An 18232-nucleotide genomic window follows, 5' to 3' on the forward strand; every position below is an offset into this window, starting at 1 on the left:
AATATCAATTTTGATTACATGATGCATGGACCACAAGGCATAAATAAGTAGTTTCTCGAACTTGGAGTCTTCATTCTGCGGTAACAATATTAAATTAATGTGGGCAAAACAGTTAACCCCCTTAAGTTTTCTCAGCCTTTATTTGATAAGAAAGGTCTACAAGATCACCCTCTGTTAGATTCTTTGGTTCCGGCAATAGCTAATACTATCCTCTCCCAGCCATGAGCAAATAGTAAATAGAAAGCACCATTCTCTGCTGAAACACAGCTTGGTTTGTTTTTTTTGTTTTGTTTTTTAAGACAGCCTCCTGTGTCTAAGCTGCAGCAGGTGACATTGACCTTCTGATCCTCTTGCCATCACCTGCCAAATGCTGAAATCATAAGCAGGTGCTACCGTGCTCACTCAGTTGATGGCTGCTCCATACGGAGCCCAAGCCTCTGTCAGGTGGATTACTCCCCCAGCCTTTGTGTTCTCTCGCATGCCTCCCCCGGAGTAAGTCCCAGGTTCTCAGGTGCCTTTATCCACTCTTTTGTGGGAACCAAAGTGAAAGGAGATAAAGGTACTTGTCCTGGTGAGCGCTGGTGGAGCAAGGGATTTGACGCTGCAATCTTTGGCCTCTGGGTACATTTAAGTGTTCCTGTGGGGCTTAGAAATGAAACCACCGCCCAACCTGTTGCCACTTTCCATTTTTAAAACTGAGAATATGCCGGGCGGTGGTGGCGCACGCCTTTAATCCCAGCACTTGGGAGGCAGAGGCAGGTGGATCTCTGTGAGTTCGAGACCAGCCTGGTCTACAAGAGCTAGCTCCAGGATAGGCTCCAAAACCACAGAGAAACCCTGTCTCGAAAAACCAAAAAAAAAAAAAAAAAAAAAAAAAAAAACTGAGAATATGAAGTTCGTAGTTCTCCCGCTGAAAAAATTATTCTCGATCCCTCTCAGAGACCAGTTGGTAATCTGTAACAAAACAAGGATTGGTTTTGGAAGCCACACCTGGGGTGGAACTCCTCTCTGCCGTTTGCATTTCTTCATGATGTTTGATGTGTAGTTCAGATAAATGATAATAGAATTGTAAGAGAATGAGTATGTCACCCAAAGCAGCCAGTTGGGGGTGCTGATTCCCTCTCTGGATCTATTTGGGAATGGGTAAGCAACATTTTGCTCTTAAGTTTACCTAAATTGATCATCAGTATCCATCAACTGGAGCTGTGCAGTGTCCGTATGCAGTGGCGTGTTTTCAGTAGTAAAATTTCCCGTGGCCAGGGCACTCCGTTGTGTTTCACAGAGTGATGAGTTGCAGTGAACCCTTAGTCTACCCTGTCCTGTGATGTCTTAGCTTCTGCTAACTTGACAAGCTGAAGCAATAGTAGTTCCTTCTCAACATGTGTGTTGCAGGCCTTAAAACTTCAAGTTGTAAATCCAAACCTTTTTCTGGAAACAATCAAGAATTCAAATTTCAGAGTCTAGTCGGCATTGGTTGTGATTGTCATCCTGACCTCCAAATAACTCTGGGGGGAAACAGGGATGTCTGCATCCTCCTTTTGGATTTTTACCAATGACGATGGGGGGATGAATGTGAAAATAATCAGCTATTTGATGTCGCAGGGCTATAGTTAAGTGACACCTGGTCATCTAGCCATCTTAGGAACTGATTGGTCAGGTAGGGGAAGAAAATGCAGTATTGTCAGAATACTGGTGCAGTACAGTGATGTAGAATAGTATGTGTTGGTTCAGAGTGAGAGCTAAATAATTAATAGTAACTGTTGGATATTCTTAGGAAAGTTGCCGTGATAATAAAGTGAACTCTTTTCTTTTTAGACAAAATCGTAAGGAAAGCTGGCAATCTGGAAGATGTTTACGTTTATGAAGTGGGCCCCGGGCCTGGGGGAATCACAAGATCCATTCTCAACGCCAATATTGCTGAACTTCTGGTGGTTGAAAAGGACACTCGCTTTATTCCAGGATTACAGGTGAGATGACTGAAAGTGTCTTTTTTAGCAAGCAAAGACTGAGTGAAATCTTAGGCCGTGATCTAAAGTCCCCAAGTTGACCGAGGCCTCTGCACGCAGTTCTCAAGCTGCAGCTCTCCAGGCCCTAGCCCACAAGTTAGAGTTCTGTCATCTAGAGAAGTCTAGAAAACTGTGTTATATACAGGAATACCACATGGTCTGTTGGTTATAGTTTGAATAAAAGCACTTTACACATAAATGCTAAATAAGCGAATAATTTCTATGGTTTTGTTTATTTCTAAGCTGTGCATATTATGGCCCAGTTCTATGGAAATAAATAAAAATAAATGTCAATAATGACCAATTGCTTTTACTTTGGAGAACTTTAGGTTCCCAAAAGTATTTTCACACATAAAAGAAGAACAAGATACATGCTGGGGCCTCATCAAGAGTAATTAGTTGTTGAGTTCAAGCACTTTTACAAGAGAATTTTTATGCATAAAGAAAGAAGTTGCACGACTTAGAACCATAGATGAGGTTTGAGTGAGACTTGCAGAGACGTGGATGCTCTTATGGGGAAATAGATGGAGGTCTGGGAATTTTTCACCTGAATTGTGAGAATCCAGAGTGAGTATCTTCAGTTTGCCCATCACAGGTTAGCAGTGGAGAAGAGACCTGTCTTGGTTATTGTAGGAAAAGAATAAGACAAGTAAGTGGAAATTAAAGGAGACAGGTTTGAGGGTTGGTGTGGGAGGTCCTTCTGTCTATGTGTTGCTTTTATTGGTTAATAAATAAAGAACTGCTTTGAGCCTGTGGCAGGGAAGAACAGAACTAGGTGGGGAAAACTGAATGGAATGCTGGGAGAAAGAGAGTCAGAGAGAAGCCATGGAGCCACCACCAGAGACAGACTCTGGGACCTTCACCCAGTAAGCCACAGCCATGTGGTGATACACAGATTAATGGAGATAGGTTAAATTAATATGTAAAAGTTATCTCCAAAGCTACAGAGTAAACCCTGTCTTGAAAAAAACCGGAAAAAAAAAAAAGAGTTAGCCAATAATAGGTAGAGCTAATGGGCTAAGCAGTGATTTAATTAATATGGTTTCTGTGTGATTATTTCGGGGCTAAGCAGCTGGGGACTAACTAGCGGCCTCCCTCCTACAAAGGGTTTGAAATAAGGGGGATGTGGAGTTTTTAAAGCATTGGCAAACAATGGGACAGATCATATCAGGAATCTTGTAAAGAAATTCCTCAAAAGAGACTCTTGATGACTGGCAGGCCTTTGATTCCTATGTAATTCTCAAACTTTAAAAGAGTCTTGAGCTTTAGACTCATTTGAGTAGCAATTTATTACGTGACTTTAACAGAACAATAAAATTACCCACTGTTCTTCTACTTTAAAAAAAAAGAAAAAAATGCTTTAAAAATAGTATGCTCAAATACTTATCTGTATATGTTAGAATAGTTTGAGAAATTTTGTTAAAATCTAGGATTTTAGCTAGGCGTGTTGGCACATGCCTTTAATCCTAGCACTCAGGAGGCAGAGGCAGGCAGATCTCTGTGAGTCTGAGGCCAGTCTGGTTTAAAGAGTGAGTGCCAGCACAGGCTCCAAAGCTACACAGAGAACTTTATCTTGAGAAACTCCCAATAAAATAAAATGTAGCATTTTAGTCAGGCAATGGTGTTGCACACCTTTAACCACAGGTGAACTCTTGAGTTCAAGACCAATCTGGTCTACAGATCAAGTTCCAAGACAGGGATACACAGAGAAACTTTGTCTCAAAAGCAAAACAAAACCAAAACAACAATAATAAAATCTAGGATTTAGGCGGAGTGTCTCAGCAGTCATTCCCAAATTACCACACGGAAATTTATTAATTATAAATGCCAATAGCTCAGACTTGTTACTAGCTAACTCTTACAACTTAAATTAACCCATTTATATTAATCTACATCCTGTCACATGGCCTTACCTCTCTTTCATCTTGCACCTCCTGTTTCTTCTCCATGTCTGGATGGCGACTCCTCTGGCTCCACCCTCCTTCCAGCATTCTCTCTGCCCCTAAAACCTTGCCTAACCATCAGCCAATCAGCTTTTTATTAACACTGAGAACAATACATATTTACAGTGTACAGAAGGATTATTTCACAGCATTTTGTGACCACTTCTTTAGAAAACTAGTTTTCTCATTTTTCATTTTTCTCATCTGGTTTTGTCTGGTTTTCATGTGTGAGATAATTGCCTAGATACTAACTTGTATCTAGTTTTGCCCCTCAGAGTTCATTTCAGATTGCTGAGACTTAATTCTGAGAGTGATACATGCTAAGTGTTCTGGACCGTATGTGAAACTTAGTGGTGTGGGGGTTTGGTTTTGTTTGCTTTAAGAACCATGTCCCCATTGGCAGTGGAAGCAGGAGTATTGATTTTTGTGGGATCATCTGGTGACAAAAAGAAACGGACAGCTGCTGTGTTCTTTGTATTTATTCTTTTAGTCCTTAGCGGACACAGAGGGCATTAACTTCACTTTCAGATTTCCCGTCTGTGATGCATCTTCCCCATTAATCAGATGAATAAAATCTGTTAATTCCATGTTAATTTATACATTATCCTCTGTTCATTAAAGATGTGTGAAGATCAACTATTAAAGGGGCAGCTACCACCCTCTTCTCCTCCTCCAACACCCTCCCTGGAGTCCCTGCCTCCTAACTTTTTACCTTGTTTTGTTCAATTTTTTAAAACTGGCCACACTGTATCTGTATTGCTCTTGTTTGTTTGTTGTTGGTCTTGCCCCTTTAGAATGTAAGTGGCACAAGGATAAAGATCTGAGTCTTTACTCCTCTGTATCTCTACCGCATATGACAGTGCCACAAAGCAGTGTCTCGTGTGGGAAATAAAGTCATCAGTGACTGTGTGTATATTATAGCAGCTGACTAAATGTCATTGGATAGTCAAAGCAAATAGTAACATTGGTTATTAAGAGGTTTTATACTTTTTAATATGAAAGATAATTCAGGATAAATCACAGGAAATGTACATTTGATTTCTTACCTGTTTCACAAGCAGCAAAATGAATTCTTAGTGTTTTCTTTGTGAGAAAGGAACTTGCCTTAAAAAGAAATGATAGGTACTAAATTATCAACTAGGCTTCTTTTTTCCCGTAAAGAATGTTTCAATATGTAAAGCTGTGCTCTATTAGATGTCCTAAATTAATCATAAAATTAAGTAAAAGCAGAAATAGGGTGATATATTTTAAGGATTCCATTTTAGTGATTTCTGAGCTAATAGAATTATTTTTTAAAGAAAGTGTAATAATTTATAAAATATCTCTGGATGAAAGTCTGCCATTTGTAGCTTGATTCAGTTGTTACAACATAATCATGAGACAGCTGTAGGACAGAGGGGTATCAAGTGATGCACGTAACATCCCTTCTATGTATTGGAAAGGTACGTAAACCCGTTTGGTATGTGGAAGCAGCGTAGGTGATTTTTGTGGCAAGGGACACTCCTGTTCACTTCTGGCTGCCAGGATTAGCTTAGACTCTGTGATGAGGTGTGTGCCCATAGGTGGAAAACAGCATTTTGCCTCATTTTCCTTGTAGAATTGTTTCTAGTGTTTAGTGATGCCTGACACTTGGAATTATTCAGTAAATCTTTCTGTTTTGCTTTTTGTTTTCCAAGACAGGATTGCTCTGTGTAGTTCAGGTTGGCCTAGAACTTTGTAGGCCAGGGTGGCCTTGAACTCAAAGACCTGCCTGCCTGTGCTGGATTCAAAGGTGTGTGCCACCATGCATTATTTCAGTGAATCTTTATTAACATCAAGTTATTGCTTTCATGTCTTGGGCATCTCTGGTGATTAAGAATTGATCCAGGTGACTGCTGATAGCAGACTGCTTTCTGGTAATGTTGTACCACTCACATTGTACAGTTCTTCCTCATTACAGTCGTTTGTTTTTCTTCTGTTTTTGTGACTAAGGGTTCTCTATGAAGGGGAGTAAGGAGATTTTATGTCTCAGGGAGCTCGAAGCTGAGATAAGGTCAGAAACATGCCTCTTTTTGAGTGAGGAGTCCAGATTCTTCTTAAATTTCTTTTGTTTCATACGTTAGTAACTATAATGATAGCTAATATTTCAGAAGCATTGACCAATAAATATTTACTTTATTGCAATTTTATGGAGGCTTAATAAACCGCACTTGTGGAAATACTCTAATTACTGACATGCTGTGGTCTTGTCCTCACACTAAAGGTGATAAACATGGTCGTGAGAAGGACTTGTTCCTTGTAATGGATTTCTTCTTCCTCCCTTTGCTTATCCCTGGATAGCTGATCAGGAGCAAGATTTTTCTCCTCTTTTGTAGAGTTATATATAACTAATAATTTTGTATATATTTTGTAGTTAATGCTGTGAATAGTTGTGCTTTTTCTCAGAATAATTATTTTCACACATCCTGAGGTATTTATCAGTAGCTTTCTGTGTTTGATGCTGTATAAACAGTCCACTGTGTAAATATACGAATTTTGTAGATACTCACCTTTTGATGGACTTTGTTAGCAACTGCACAGCAGGCCATTTGAATATTTGCATGCAGCTGTTTTGTAAATGCATGCTTTCACTATTCTCCAGTGAAGACCGAGTCTGATGTCCTGCCTATGCTATTTTATGTTGCAAAATACCAGACTGTTAAGGTAGCTATCCCATTTCCCACTCTGACCAGATGTAGCGGAGTGGCAGTTGCTGTGTGTGCTTGCACACCCTGGTGCAGTGAGCTTTTGGTGTGTTGTCGTTGTTTGATCCCTTCTGACTTGGAGGTAGTGGTTTCTTGTGGGTCTGCTAGCGTTTCCCTGAGGACTGATGATTGCGTGTGTATCGCTTCCTCGTCACCTGTGCTTATTTGAGGAATTATTTAGGTATTTTTGCTTTTCAGTGGCGGTCCATTTGTCTGATTAAATCTTGAGCACTGTTTATATGGATCCGGCACATGCTGCGCTGATATTTTCTCAGCTATGGCTTTTTTTCCCTTTTCCTTGACAGTGTCACTTGAAAAGAAATGTAACTTTTACTAAGTACAAAATTTGTCAGCTTTTTCCTTTAAATACGATTTTGTGTCATATTTTTAGAATATTTGTGAAAAACAATTACTAAGACTTTAAAATAAATAAGTAAATAAATGTGCCAGGCAGAGAGAGGCAGGCAGATCTTGGAGTTCAAGGTCAGCCTGGTCTGTCTACCGAGTGAGTTTCAGGATAGGCAGGGCTATAAACAAACAAACAAACAAACAAAATTTTCCTGATTTTGTTTTTTAATTGTTTTAGCTTTTAACTTTAGATCTTTGTTAATTGACTCGGTTTTTGTGTGTTGGGGCAAGGTAAAAGCTCAGAGATTCAGATTCTATTGCTTCTCTCTCTCTCTCTCTCTCTCTCTCTCTCTCTCTCATTTGTAGCTGTCTGCTTGTAGAATTGTCCCTTGATGCTGATATTGGAGTCCAGTTCATTCCACTGGTTATGTGCGCTGTCTTTTGATTGAGAGTAGGTTGAAACTAAAAATTAATTTAGGTGGGAATTCAGTAATGATAAAATATCTTCTGACCGGGGCTGGAGAGATGGCTCAGCAGTTAAGAGCATTGCCTGCTCTTCGAAAGGTCCTGAGTTCAATTCCCAGCAACCACATGGTGGCTCACAACCATCTGTGATGGGGTCTGATGCCCTCTTCTGGCTTGCAGGCATACACACAGACAGAATATTGTATACATAATAAATAAATAAATAAATATTTTTTTAAAAAAATCTTCTGACCTATGAATATTGTATATAAACTTATTTATGTTTTCTCTTGACACTGTTTTTATACTTCTTCATGTGCAAATTTTGCACACACCAGATTTACCCTTGAGAATTGCGTGCATTCCAATGCTCTTGTACGTGATTCTAGTTTTTATTTTACTTTCCAGTGGGCTGTTGCCATTGATTTCTTGAATGCTACTTTGTATCCTGAAACTTTACTAAACTCATTTATCAGTGGCTGCTTTGTAGATCTCTTATTATTTTATGTCTGTATTACTATGTCATTAAATAAAAACAGCTCTGCCTCCTCCATTCTAGGCAATCCCTTTGGGTGTGTTTCTTCTTTTTGTCTGTCGCTGACTAATAACCCCAGGACAGCATTGAACAGGAGTCGGAGTGCACAGCCTTGCCTTACTCTGGCTCAGGAGAACGTTCAGCCTTTACTGTTGTGATATGGGGATTTTCCATCACCTCCAGCAGAGGGAGGTCTCTTCTGCTCCTACTTTGCTAAAGGATGCTGTTTTCTTTTTTATAATCAATGAATATTGAATTTGCAAAAAAAAAAATCCTTTTCCTAGTTTTATTGAAATGTTTTTCTTTTTGAGTCTGTTAATATGATGAGTTGTATTTTTTTTTTTTAATGTTAGCCCAATCTTTAGTAATGCCACCTCTCCTTTTTATGATACAGGTCATTTATGTATACCTTTTCTGGTTGATCTGATTATAGATTAGTTGACTTTATTGATTACTAAAATACAGCTTTAATTTCTTCGACTGTTCTGTTTTCACTGTTGTTGACATCTGCTCTGAAATCTCTGTCTGTTTACCTTGGGTTTATTTGTTCTGCTTTCTCTATGGCTACTGTAAGGTGGAAGCTGAGTCACTGGCCCGAAGCTTTTCCTGTTGTCTTAAAGATTAATACCGTAAATTTCTGCTTTGTCAGAAAACCACAAATTTTGAAGTGTCATGTTTTTTCTTTAATTCCATTAAAAGTAATTTGTCTCGTTCCCATTTGTGTCACCCATTAACAACTATAATAGCTGATGTTTATGAAGACTTGACTGCTGAGTGCTTTGTTTCACAGCCGCTTTTGAGATACTAAAGTTAAACATTTCAAAAGAAATTCAAATTTTCCTTTTAACCTCTATGTTTCTTTTGATTTGTATTTGACTTGTGGGCTATTTAGAAATCTGTCATTTAATTTGCATTTTTCCATATAGCTTTCTATTATTCTCATTTCATTGTGTTCAGAACTTATATGGCACATCATAGCAAATTTATTCAAATTGATTTTATAGTATAAACACAGTCTTAGTGTTTAATATGTAAAGTACACACAAAAGCCTGAAAATTCTTTTTGTATGCATATTTCACTTAGGGTTTAGGGAAGGAGAATATGTCTGGTGTCTCGTTACCCATTTTAGGGTAGAAAGCTCAAGGGTTCTTCTCAACTGATTTGTTCTGTGCTTACTTACTGGAATTTTAGAGCCACAAAGGAAATCATTGACTGTTTTAGTCTTGTCTCGGGCTTTTTGTGATAGGCATGGCAGAAAGCTCCTGGGTTTGAAAAATGAAAGAGGCTTGCGTGCAGACGTGAGCTGTGCTAGCCCTTGACCCCAGTTTCCTGCTGAAACTTCTCCAGCTTCGCTTTTCTCTTCCACACCTGCTGACACACGAAGGTTCAACACTGCCGAGGAAATTTACCTAGTCACACGTATCCTTGAGTCCGTGATGGGGCTGGGCAAACACGCTTCTACTACCGCTTCTTCTGCCTTGCTTAAGAAGCAAGCACCAACTCTAGAGCCATATTCTCCTTTAAAAAGCAGGTATTGCAGCATCTACTTAAGTCGCTTTAGAATAGTGGACTTCATCTATTTTGACATTCTTCACAACAATACATTGTTTTAACTTTCTAACTTTCTATTTATCATATCCCATATTATATGATTCTGCTAGTATAGTAGGAAGCTGCTCATTCGTTTTTCCAGCTGCTCGGACCCAAAATAATCACACAGAAACTATATTAATTGCAACACTCTTCGGCCAATGATGCAGGCATATTTCTAGCTAGCTTTTACATCCTGAATTAACCCATTTCTGCTAATGTATGTATCGACAATAGGCTGTGACTTACTGGTAAGAATTTGGCATCTGTCTCCTTAGGGAGCTACATGAGTCTCCCTGACTCTGCCTTCTTTTTACCTTTAGCTTTGCTTGGAATGTCCGCCTTGTTCTATCCTGCACTGCCATAGGCCCAAAGCAGCTTCTTTATGAACCAATGGTAACAAAACACATTCGCAGCATACAGAGGGGAATCCCACATCATTCTAGTGTTTGCTTTAGAGTTTTGCCTAGCCCTTCTGCTAGTATTTGTTTTAGCAGTATTTGGGCTCTATTATATGACAAATTAGGAAGAAGGTAATTATGATTAGCTCATACAGTGTTGGCTGCTCTGAGCCCCTTACTGTGAGAAGGTGGCAGGAAACGTACCAAATAGCTATTTGATATAGTTCTTTTTGTTCTCAAGGAAATTTTAATTTTTGCCTAAGTTCCAAGAATTGCATGAGTTCTTTTCTCATCAATTTAAGTTGCCAAAAAGGTACCTGGGTCAAGCACGGTTCCACCCCCTGCAGAATGCTGTCACACAGCTCTGGCTATTAGAGGGAAAATGCTTCTGCTTGTGTTATCTGACCTTTATAAAGGCACAGCCATTTCATTGTTCCATGTACCTTTTACAAAATCTACATGGAAAGAACCATTTTCTCTCTTGGGGACTTGGTATAATTACTTCTAACAGGGTAAGAATCGTATATGCCATTATGCAAGCCAGAAGCTCGCGGTTCTTCTGATAGTGTTAGCGTGAGTCAGTTTTACATGTGTGCTTCTCCTTTTTATGATTTGATTTTCTACTCTTTTAAACCTTAGTGAACATCTTTTACTCAGAGTCATTTTGCATTGCGTTTTGGATGAATATATTGAAAACTGACATTAAAATAATAGACTTGTGAGTGGCTGTGCAGATGCCCTCCTGTTAGCAGTGGGTTGTGCTCTGAACCCCTCTCCAGGTTTTGAAGTGTATACTTGGGATGTTCTAGAAGCGTACGAGTGATTTCTCCCACCCCACAATAGCATGACCTGATGAGAACATTTTTCCATTTTCTCTAATGGGGTAGGGAATCTGTGTGCTGTTGCTGAGTATCACTTTAGGTGTTTAAAGGGGCGTTTTCTATAATCATAACGTCAGTTCAGGTGGTTTGTCACCCCCCACAGACACCCCCATACTTGAGTTCATTCCCTCTGCCATGAGTTGGACGAGCAAAACTGAAGCTGCACAGTTGTCAAGGAGGAAACAGACGGATTTAGGGTGTGATGGCTGGGCGTTAAACCTGAAGGGGAGTCCAGAAGAAATAGACTAGAAATGCAGCTTTGTAGTAGGAAAGTAGATTGCTGTTGGCTCTTAGTGTGTAGCTGTGTATGTGAGAGTATGGAAAAATAACATTTCAAACAATTATCAGAGCATGTTAATTAATGCCAAAGAGGCAGGTTTACATTGTTTTGCTTTAGTTGTAACTACTAATTACTTAATTACTTTTTATATATATTGACGTTGTGTAACAGAAGCTTTCAGTTCTGCCTCTTTGTTTTTTGATATGCTAATTTGTTTTGTTTTAATTATGTGAAGCATAATTGCAGAAAAAAAAACTTAGCCTTCTCTATTATTGGTAAATGTTAGCATTAAATTCAGTGTGTTTATAATGTTATCAAATATCCCATAACAACTCTCTTAGTTTTTAGTGTCTTAAAATAACTGTTTTCTACAACATATTATCTGAAACTGATGAGTTAAATTTTATCAACCCATGATGGCTTAAAATAATCTGAGTATATTAATGTCAGAGGTATGCAATTATTTTTGATAATCATGTCAAATTAACTATCCTAAATTTAAAGTGCCCCCTCTTACTAAAATAGGCATTCTACCTCTGCACTTCACACTGTTGTATAATCTTGCCTCACTTATTGCTGATATAAATCTGTAGATTCCTCTGCCCCACAGATTTCGAGAGCCACATCTGCAGTCGCTTCAGCTCTGTGGATGCTGTGCAGTAATCTGCGCTCTTTTGTTTATTAAAGGCGTGTTTACGCCTGCTGTGCAGTGCTGTCGCTGTGGACTCTATTAAGTAGGCAAGAAACAGATCTTCCCTTAAGCAGCACACTTGTTCAAGAGAGAGAAACCTACACGTGTGTGGCTGCCGTAGCATGTTACAAGTGCTGGCAAGAACTGTGGGCGTGGCACAGTGTGAGCAGACGTGGAAGCCATCGTGTTATAGCCTGGCTCAGGTCTCCCTCTCTGACACAGGATAAAGCAGAGGGGAAAGAATCTCCCTCTGGCTTCCATGAAGCCCCTTTCAACCTTTCTAGCAGTTGTTTGAAATGGACAAAAGGAAAGTGTTGAGGGTTGGGGAGCTTTAAGGACATGAGGGAAGAAGAACCAAGAGGCAGAATTCTCCATGAACTTGTTGGCCATCCCTACAAAGCCCTATGCCATTTCTCAAATCTCAGCAACTGAGTTGGAGCCTGGGTACCCCGAGCAGTAACTGAGACAGTGTGCAGTGTGGTAGGGATCACCCTTTCTCATGTAGTCTACCTCAGCAGTGATGCTTCTCACTGTCAGTCAGTCCTGCGTTTTCAGCATGGTACGCTCAGGACTGGATCTATGATTGGTAAAAATCTTTTCCTATTCTGCAGCTTGCTGCTTTGTCTGACTAATGATGTCCTTTGCTATGAAGAAACTCTTCAGTTTCATGAGGTCTCATTTATTAATTGTTGATATTAGTGCCGGTTCTAACAGTGTTCTGTTCAGGAAGTCTTTTACTGCACGGTTGTTTGTTTTTAATAAATTTATTTATTTTACAACCCAGCCACAGTTTTCCCTCCCTCCATTCCTCCTAGTCGCTCCTCCAATTTCACCTCTGCTCCCATCCCCCAAGCCACTCCTTCTTCGTTTCTATTTAGGAAAGGGCAGGTTTCCCATGAGTATCAACAAAACATGGCATATCAAGTTTTAGGAAGACTACACACCTCCCGATGTGTTAAGGTTGGACAAGGCGACCCAGTATGGGGAGTTGGGTCCCAAAGACCTGTAAAAGAGTCGGAGACAGTGGGAACAGAGGGTGTCTTCAGCTGCATGGTTTTTACTTGCCCAAGGATATCAAGAAGTAAGTTTTGTATTGGATGCAGGGGGACTTCACACCCAGTTTGGCTCAGCCTTGGGCTCATTTAAGCTAAGAGCCGGCTTTTAGTATATGGTGCTAAGGACTGAAGTTAAGGAGGAAAGGCCTAAGAGTGTTAAGGTTCTGTTGTTTTTAGTTTCATTTAGTGGCCCTGGAGTGGAATCCACAGAATTGTATTTCTGACAAGTATTCTATCACTGAGCTAAGTCCTAAGTCCTTGTTGTTGTCTTTTGTGTTAAGAAAGACTGAAGAAGAAAAGGAAACAGACTATTGGAAATAGCAATAGCTGAGCAGTAACTGGTGTGGAAGCCAGCAGGACTGTTCAAGTGACAGTGACTGATTCAGAAAAGCAAGGATGCTGTGGTCAGAGAGTGTCTCAGAGTGTCAGGTGCTGCCTGGCACAGCAAGGGACTGTACTTAGTTTGAATGTACTCGAAGAGTCCATTAACAGTTTGGTTTACATGCAGATTCTTCTGTGTACATTTGCTATGCAGACTCAGTTGACTTAACTCATTTTCATATACTTTGCTCTTGATTCTCAGTAGTTCACTCTAAGGTTTCTTAGTATGTTATGTTAACTCTGACCGTGCAGAAACACAAGTCATTCTGACTATCAAGTTAGACTGGTATGCTATGTTTTAAATCCTAAGCTGTCACACTGGTCACCTTCCCCTTGTTGTGATAAGTGGAAACACAGTGGTTACACTCGGCACAGTGTCCTGTTGGTTCACCTAGTGTTTGCTTTTCCCCGCGATTAAATGCTTTTGCTGCCTGAAGTTTCTGAGCTGATTTTATTGACCCTTTTGTAAACTAGATGCTTTCTGATGCAGCACCGGAGAAACTGAGGATTGTCCATGGAGATGTGCTGACGTACAAGGTAGAAAAGGCTTTTCCAGACCACATTAGGAGACAGTGGGACGAAGGTAAGTGCCTTTGGGTTGGTTTGTTTGTTTTGGTGGAAGTGGCAGGGGTATGTGTGTCTGTGTTTGGTTTTGTTTTGGTCATATCACAGATATTTGTTTCAGCTATCACCTATCATAATAAAGTGCTTGCTTTTACATATTTATATGAAAACTACCTAAACAGAATTAAATAATGTGCATTGTAATTTTCTCTGCTTTCCTACTTTCTTCTTTTTTTATTAAATCCTTCCATTTTGATTATTTGGATAAAAATTACTATACATTTTCCGTATTCCCCTCCTTCTTACAGAATATGTTTTGGTTTTTTTTTTTTTTAAGACAGAGTCTCATGCTGTAGCCAAGGGTGGTCACTCCTCGTATAGCCCAGGCTGATCTTGAACTTGAGAAGTCTCCTGCTTTAGCCTACAAGTGCTGGCATTATAGGCATGCACTACCATACCTGGTTGAGTTTTCGCTAATTTTAATTTCCTTGTTTCAAGTATTCAAGTTGTAGTTTCTATGCAAATAAATTCTGTATTTTTATGACACTATACCAAGGATTGGTAACTTTTTCAAATGTAAACCAGGCCACTCACAGACCTTTATCTCTTTTTCCTTTGTCTTCATAGTAGTGACTCTGACCAGCCCAGGCACTTCTCCTTCAAGGACAGATCCTTAGTAGGACCCTGCAGTGTCCTGGAAGTGCAGATGATACAGGACATATGGACTGCTAGCAGAAACTCTGAGAATAAGTGGAAGAGGGCTTTTGCAGATCTAGCCGCTCCTGTGTGTCTCCCCGGGGTCAGGCTCCTCCAAAGGAACTAGTATTTCTAGTCAGTGGCTTCTCAGCACAGAGCCCCCAGTAGGAGGACCACAGTCACCCTTCTGGTTCATCCATTTAGTGTCATATGTCAGCTTCGTGTCTCCGTGGTTGTTGGGCTCCACCATTCTCCTCGACCTTTGGAAACTAACTGTTCTTTGTCAGTAGCTTGAGGGTTTGGAGTTTGTTTGTAGCATTTTGTTTTGTTTTTGATTTCTAGCCCACTTGTTTGTTTGATACTGAGATGTTTCTTTTGCGGCTTCTTCTCATGCTAAGGATTTGTCTAGATTACCTATTCCTTTGGTTTTATTTCCCTCCTAAGTATTTCAAGCATTCAAATTTTAGGCTCAGCTTGTACCCCCCTCTTGGGTCTCTGATGGTCTGGTGAACCCCACAGGCACTTTAAACTCAGTGTATCTAAGGAAAATTGCCTTTTCCTTCAAAACACCTCATTTTATGAACTTTTCTAGAACCTTTTCATCTATAAATACAAAGCTAATTGTAGAAAAAAATTACATTTTAAGAGAACTGAAAAATGCCAAGTCGTGTCTTTTCATTTGCCTTTATTTGATTATCATACTTAAATGTCAATGAAGCTATTAAGATCATACTCAGAATATGTTCAAGTACTCATTCCAAATTGTCTTCTCCCCCAACCAAACAGATCCTCCAAATGTACACATCATTGGAAATCTGCCTTTCAGTGTCTCAACTCCCCTGATCATCAAGTGGCTTGAAAATGTCTCTCTTAGAGATGGACCCTTCATCTACGGCAGAACCCAGATGACATTAACATTTCAAAAGGAGGTAGCAGAGGTCAGTCTTGTCTTTTCCTGGCTATTTCATTGTATGATCAAATTTCCAAACCAAATACTACTTTGTATTTATTACTGGCTGTGTTTTCTAAGTTAATACTTTTCCATTACACATGAAAAAACACATCCAAAAGTTAAGACATATAATGAAGATAGCAGACACGACCACTAGATACTCCCAGTGGAGACCTTGAGTTATACCCGTTCAGCACAGGCCTACACTGCCGTAGACAAAACCCAGGAGAGATGAAAGCTGCAAGATGTTGATTTTACATTCATATGTTAAGAGTGGGCTGTGCCATCTTAAAATTGATCCTCTGCAATCCTTAGGATGACAGGGAAAAGATGATATAAATTTGGCACCCGATTACCCACCCCACCACACATGCACGTGTGCTCACACACACACACACACCTCAGTTGATGCCTGCTGAGTCTGAATTCTTATGGCCTGTGTGTTCTGAATTTATGAAGTGAATCTTCAGGGTGGACAAGGGCAGCTTGCAAGATAAGACAGTGAGGGCGAGCGTAGGGACAGATCTGCACTTGCAAACTCACTCTGACTGCATCTCCCCATTACCAAGGTAATAAGGACTGAATTTGGGATTGTTCCCTTCTGTAGTCTTGATAATAGATTTGTACCATGTGTGTCGTGTGCTTTAGGTTTGTCCACTCTTAAGCTCCATTTTAAAGGACTCATGCAATATGTGTGTTTATTGTAAACATCTTAGTAGGATTCACACATGTGCTCATAGTTCTCCTTTATTTATATTGCTCTCTGTCTCGGCTACGCTTTGACTCTCGTAATCTGTCCGGTCTCATTGTTGGGGATCCAGGGTTTATATCAGTGCTTTACTATTGTGAATAGAACTGTCCGGAAAGTTTTTAGGCACAAGGGCCAATTTGGGACAAGATACGTGCCCAGGAGCTTCAGTCTTGGTAGGTAATGCTTTACCATTTTTGTAGATCATCAGGCCTTTATACTCCTGTATAACAGTGTGTGCATGAGTTCATTTTGCTCCGTATTTTTGCCAGCTACTGGTCTTACATTTTTTATTAACCTAGGGAAGTTGGTGTATTGTGCTGAGTTTTAATGAAATGGGGCACCGTTGAAGCTTGGGGTCACTTGGGTGTTTTACATTGAACTGCTAATCTTTCTGTTTGCTGGTATTCTCTGTACTGATGCAGTGTACTTCAAATTGCCTTTCTCTGTGCTTATATTGTCATTGTCTTTTTACAGTGTCTTGAGAGTTAGACATTTATTTTTCTTTAACTTTTTTACTGACATGTATTAATTATACAAAATAATGGGTTTCGTTGTGACACATTCTCACACACATATGTACTTTGGTTCTGCTCACACACAGACATACCCCATTACCTGCTTGTCTTTCCCCACTTTCCCACTGATCTCCTTTCTTGAAGATTAGACATTCTTAATTTTTAATTTGTGGTTGCTTCATATCTGAATAAATCATTTTATGTCTTGATTATGAAGGTATTTCTGTTCACTTGGGATTGATTTTTGTATATAGTAAAAGCTCTATTTTACTGTTAGCATATAAATTCCAGCCCCATTTATTGCCATCTGCTCTTTACAAGTCTCTTATCAGAAGTACTCTGCAGAAAGCTGTGCTCTGATTGGAGACATCAAGGACATGCTGAGGTGTGCCAGGAGCAGCAGGCTCTGTGGGACAGAGAAGGGGGAAGAGCCCCCAGTTCAGGTCAGATCGGTTGAGAGAGATTAATTTGACCAAATACATGCCATGCTTGCATGTGATGAAGAAACAGTTACACCAGTTTGAGAAAGCTTAAGGTTGGATTACTGCTAAGTGAGCAGAGTATCAAATCCCAATGGGAGTGAAGCAGTGAAAGGCAAGGTTAGGGCAGAGGGCACAGTTAGTGGGTAGAGTTCTGATCATACGACACCGTAGATTCGCTTTCTCCTGCTGCTGTGATTATTTGGTATTTTTGTTCTTGAACAACACAATAGAGAGGCAAGTGTTGAGCTCTCACTTCTTTGAGGAAAGAGCGGAGGAGTGGAGTGGAGTAGTGGAGTCATGTTTGCAGTGACTCAGCTGGCAGCTCTGGGTTTTAATGATAGTGTTATGACTTCACCATAGGCAATTATTTTTCTTCAACAAAGGTTAATTTTAGTTACATTTTTACATGAATATTGAATTCATAGCAAGTTTGTAATTTATGGAATGCATTAGAAGTGTGGGTAACTGGTCCGTTCGACTGATGTCACATTTCCACAGATAAGAGTCGCAAGGGAAGCCTGAGTAGTGCCATCGTCTTACATATCCTGTTTGCTTTGGATCACTATCCTGTGTGTGATATTCTAGATTTTAGCAACAGAAAGCATTTTTAACCTTGACTTTGTTGTGAGTTATAAAGCAGAATCCAATAAGTGCCCTCCTCTTATTCTTTTCTCTAGGGCTATAGGATGTAAACATAAGAATTCACTCTGGATGCATTAAAGGGCATCTAAATGGTGTTACACCTCAGAAAAGGAGTCAAGACTATGTAGCAGTAGTTAAGAGCTTAACAAACCTCATCTGAACTCTCTCTATCATGAAAACTGACTGGGGTGCTTATTGTCTTCACGGATTGGACAGCACTTGAACTGGAACACAGGTCCTGTGTTTCCTAGTAGACTCATGAGGTTCAAGTTCTCCATTGTGCTGGGCCTGCGGGTTTTTAAGTGGGTCCAACATCAACCTCAGTCTTCT

General features: G+C 39.9%; 1 protein-coding gene across 1 annotated transcript in view; it reads left to right on the forward strand.

The window, feature by feature from the left end:
- The window catches only part of Tfb1m (transcription factor B1, mitochondrial), a 38321-nt gene that overhangs the window by 943 nt on the left and 19146 nt on the right, over positions 1 to 18232 (forward strand). The window contains exons 2-4 of the mRNA XM_057759017.1: positions 1816 to 1967; positions 13775 to 13883; positions 15347 to 15498. Of these exons, the coding sequence (XP_057615000.1) occupies positions 1816 to 1967; positions 13775 to 13883; positions 15347 to 15498 (413 nt within the window). The remainder of the gene's footprint in view (positions 1 to 1815; positions 1968 to 13774; positions 13884 to 15346; positions 15499 to 18232) is intronic.

The sequence above is a fragment of the Chionomys nivalis genome, chromosome 2, assembly GCF_950005125.1.
Source record: "Chionomys nivalis chromosome 2, mChiNiv1.1, whole genome shotgun sequence".
Taxonomy (NCBI): Eukaryota; Metazoa; Chordata; class Mammalia; order Rodentia; family Cricetidae; genus Chionomys; species Chionomys nivalis.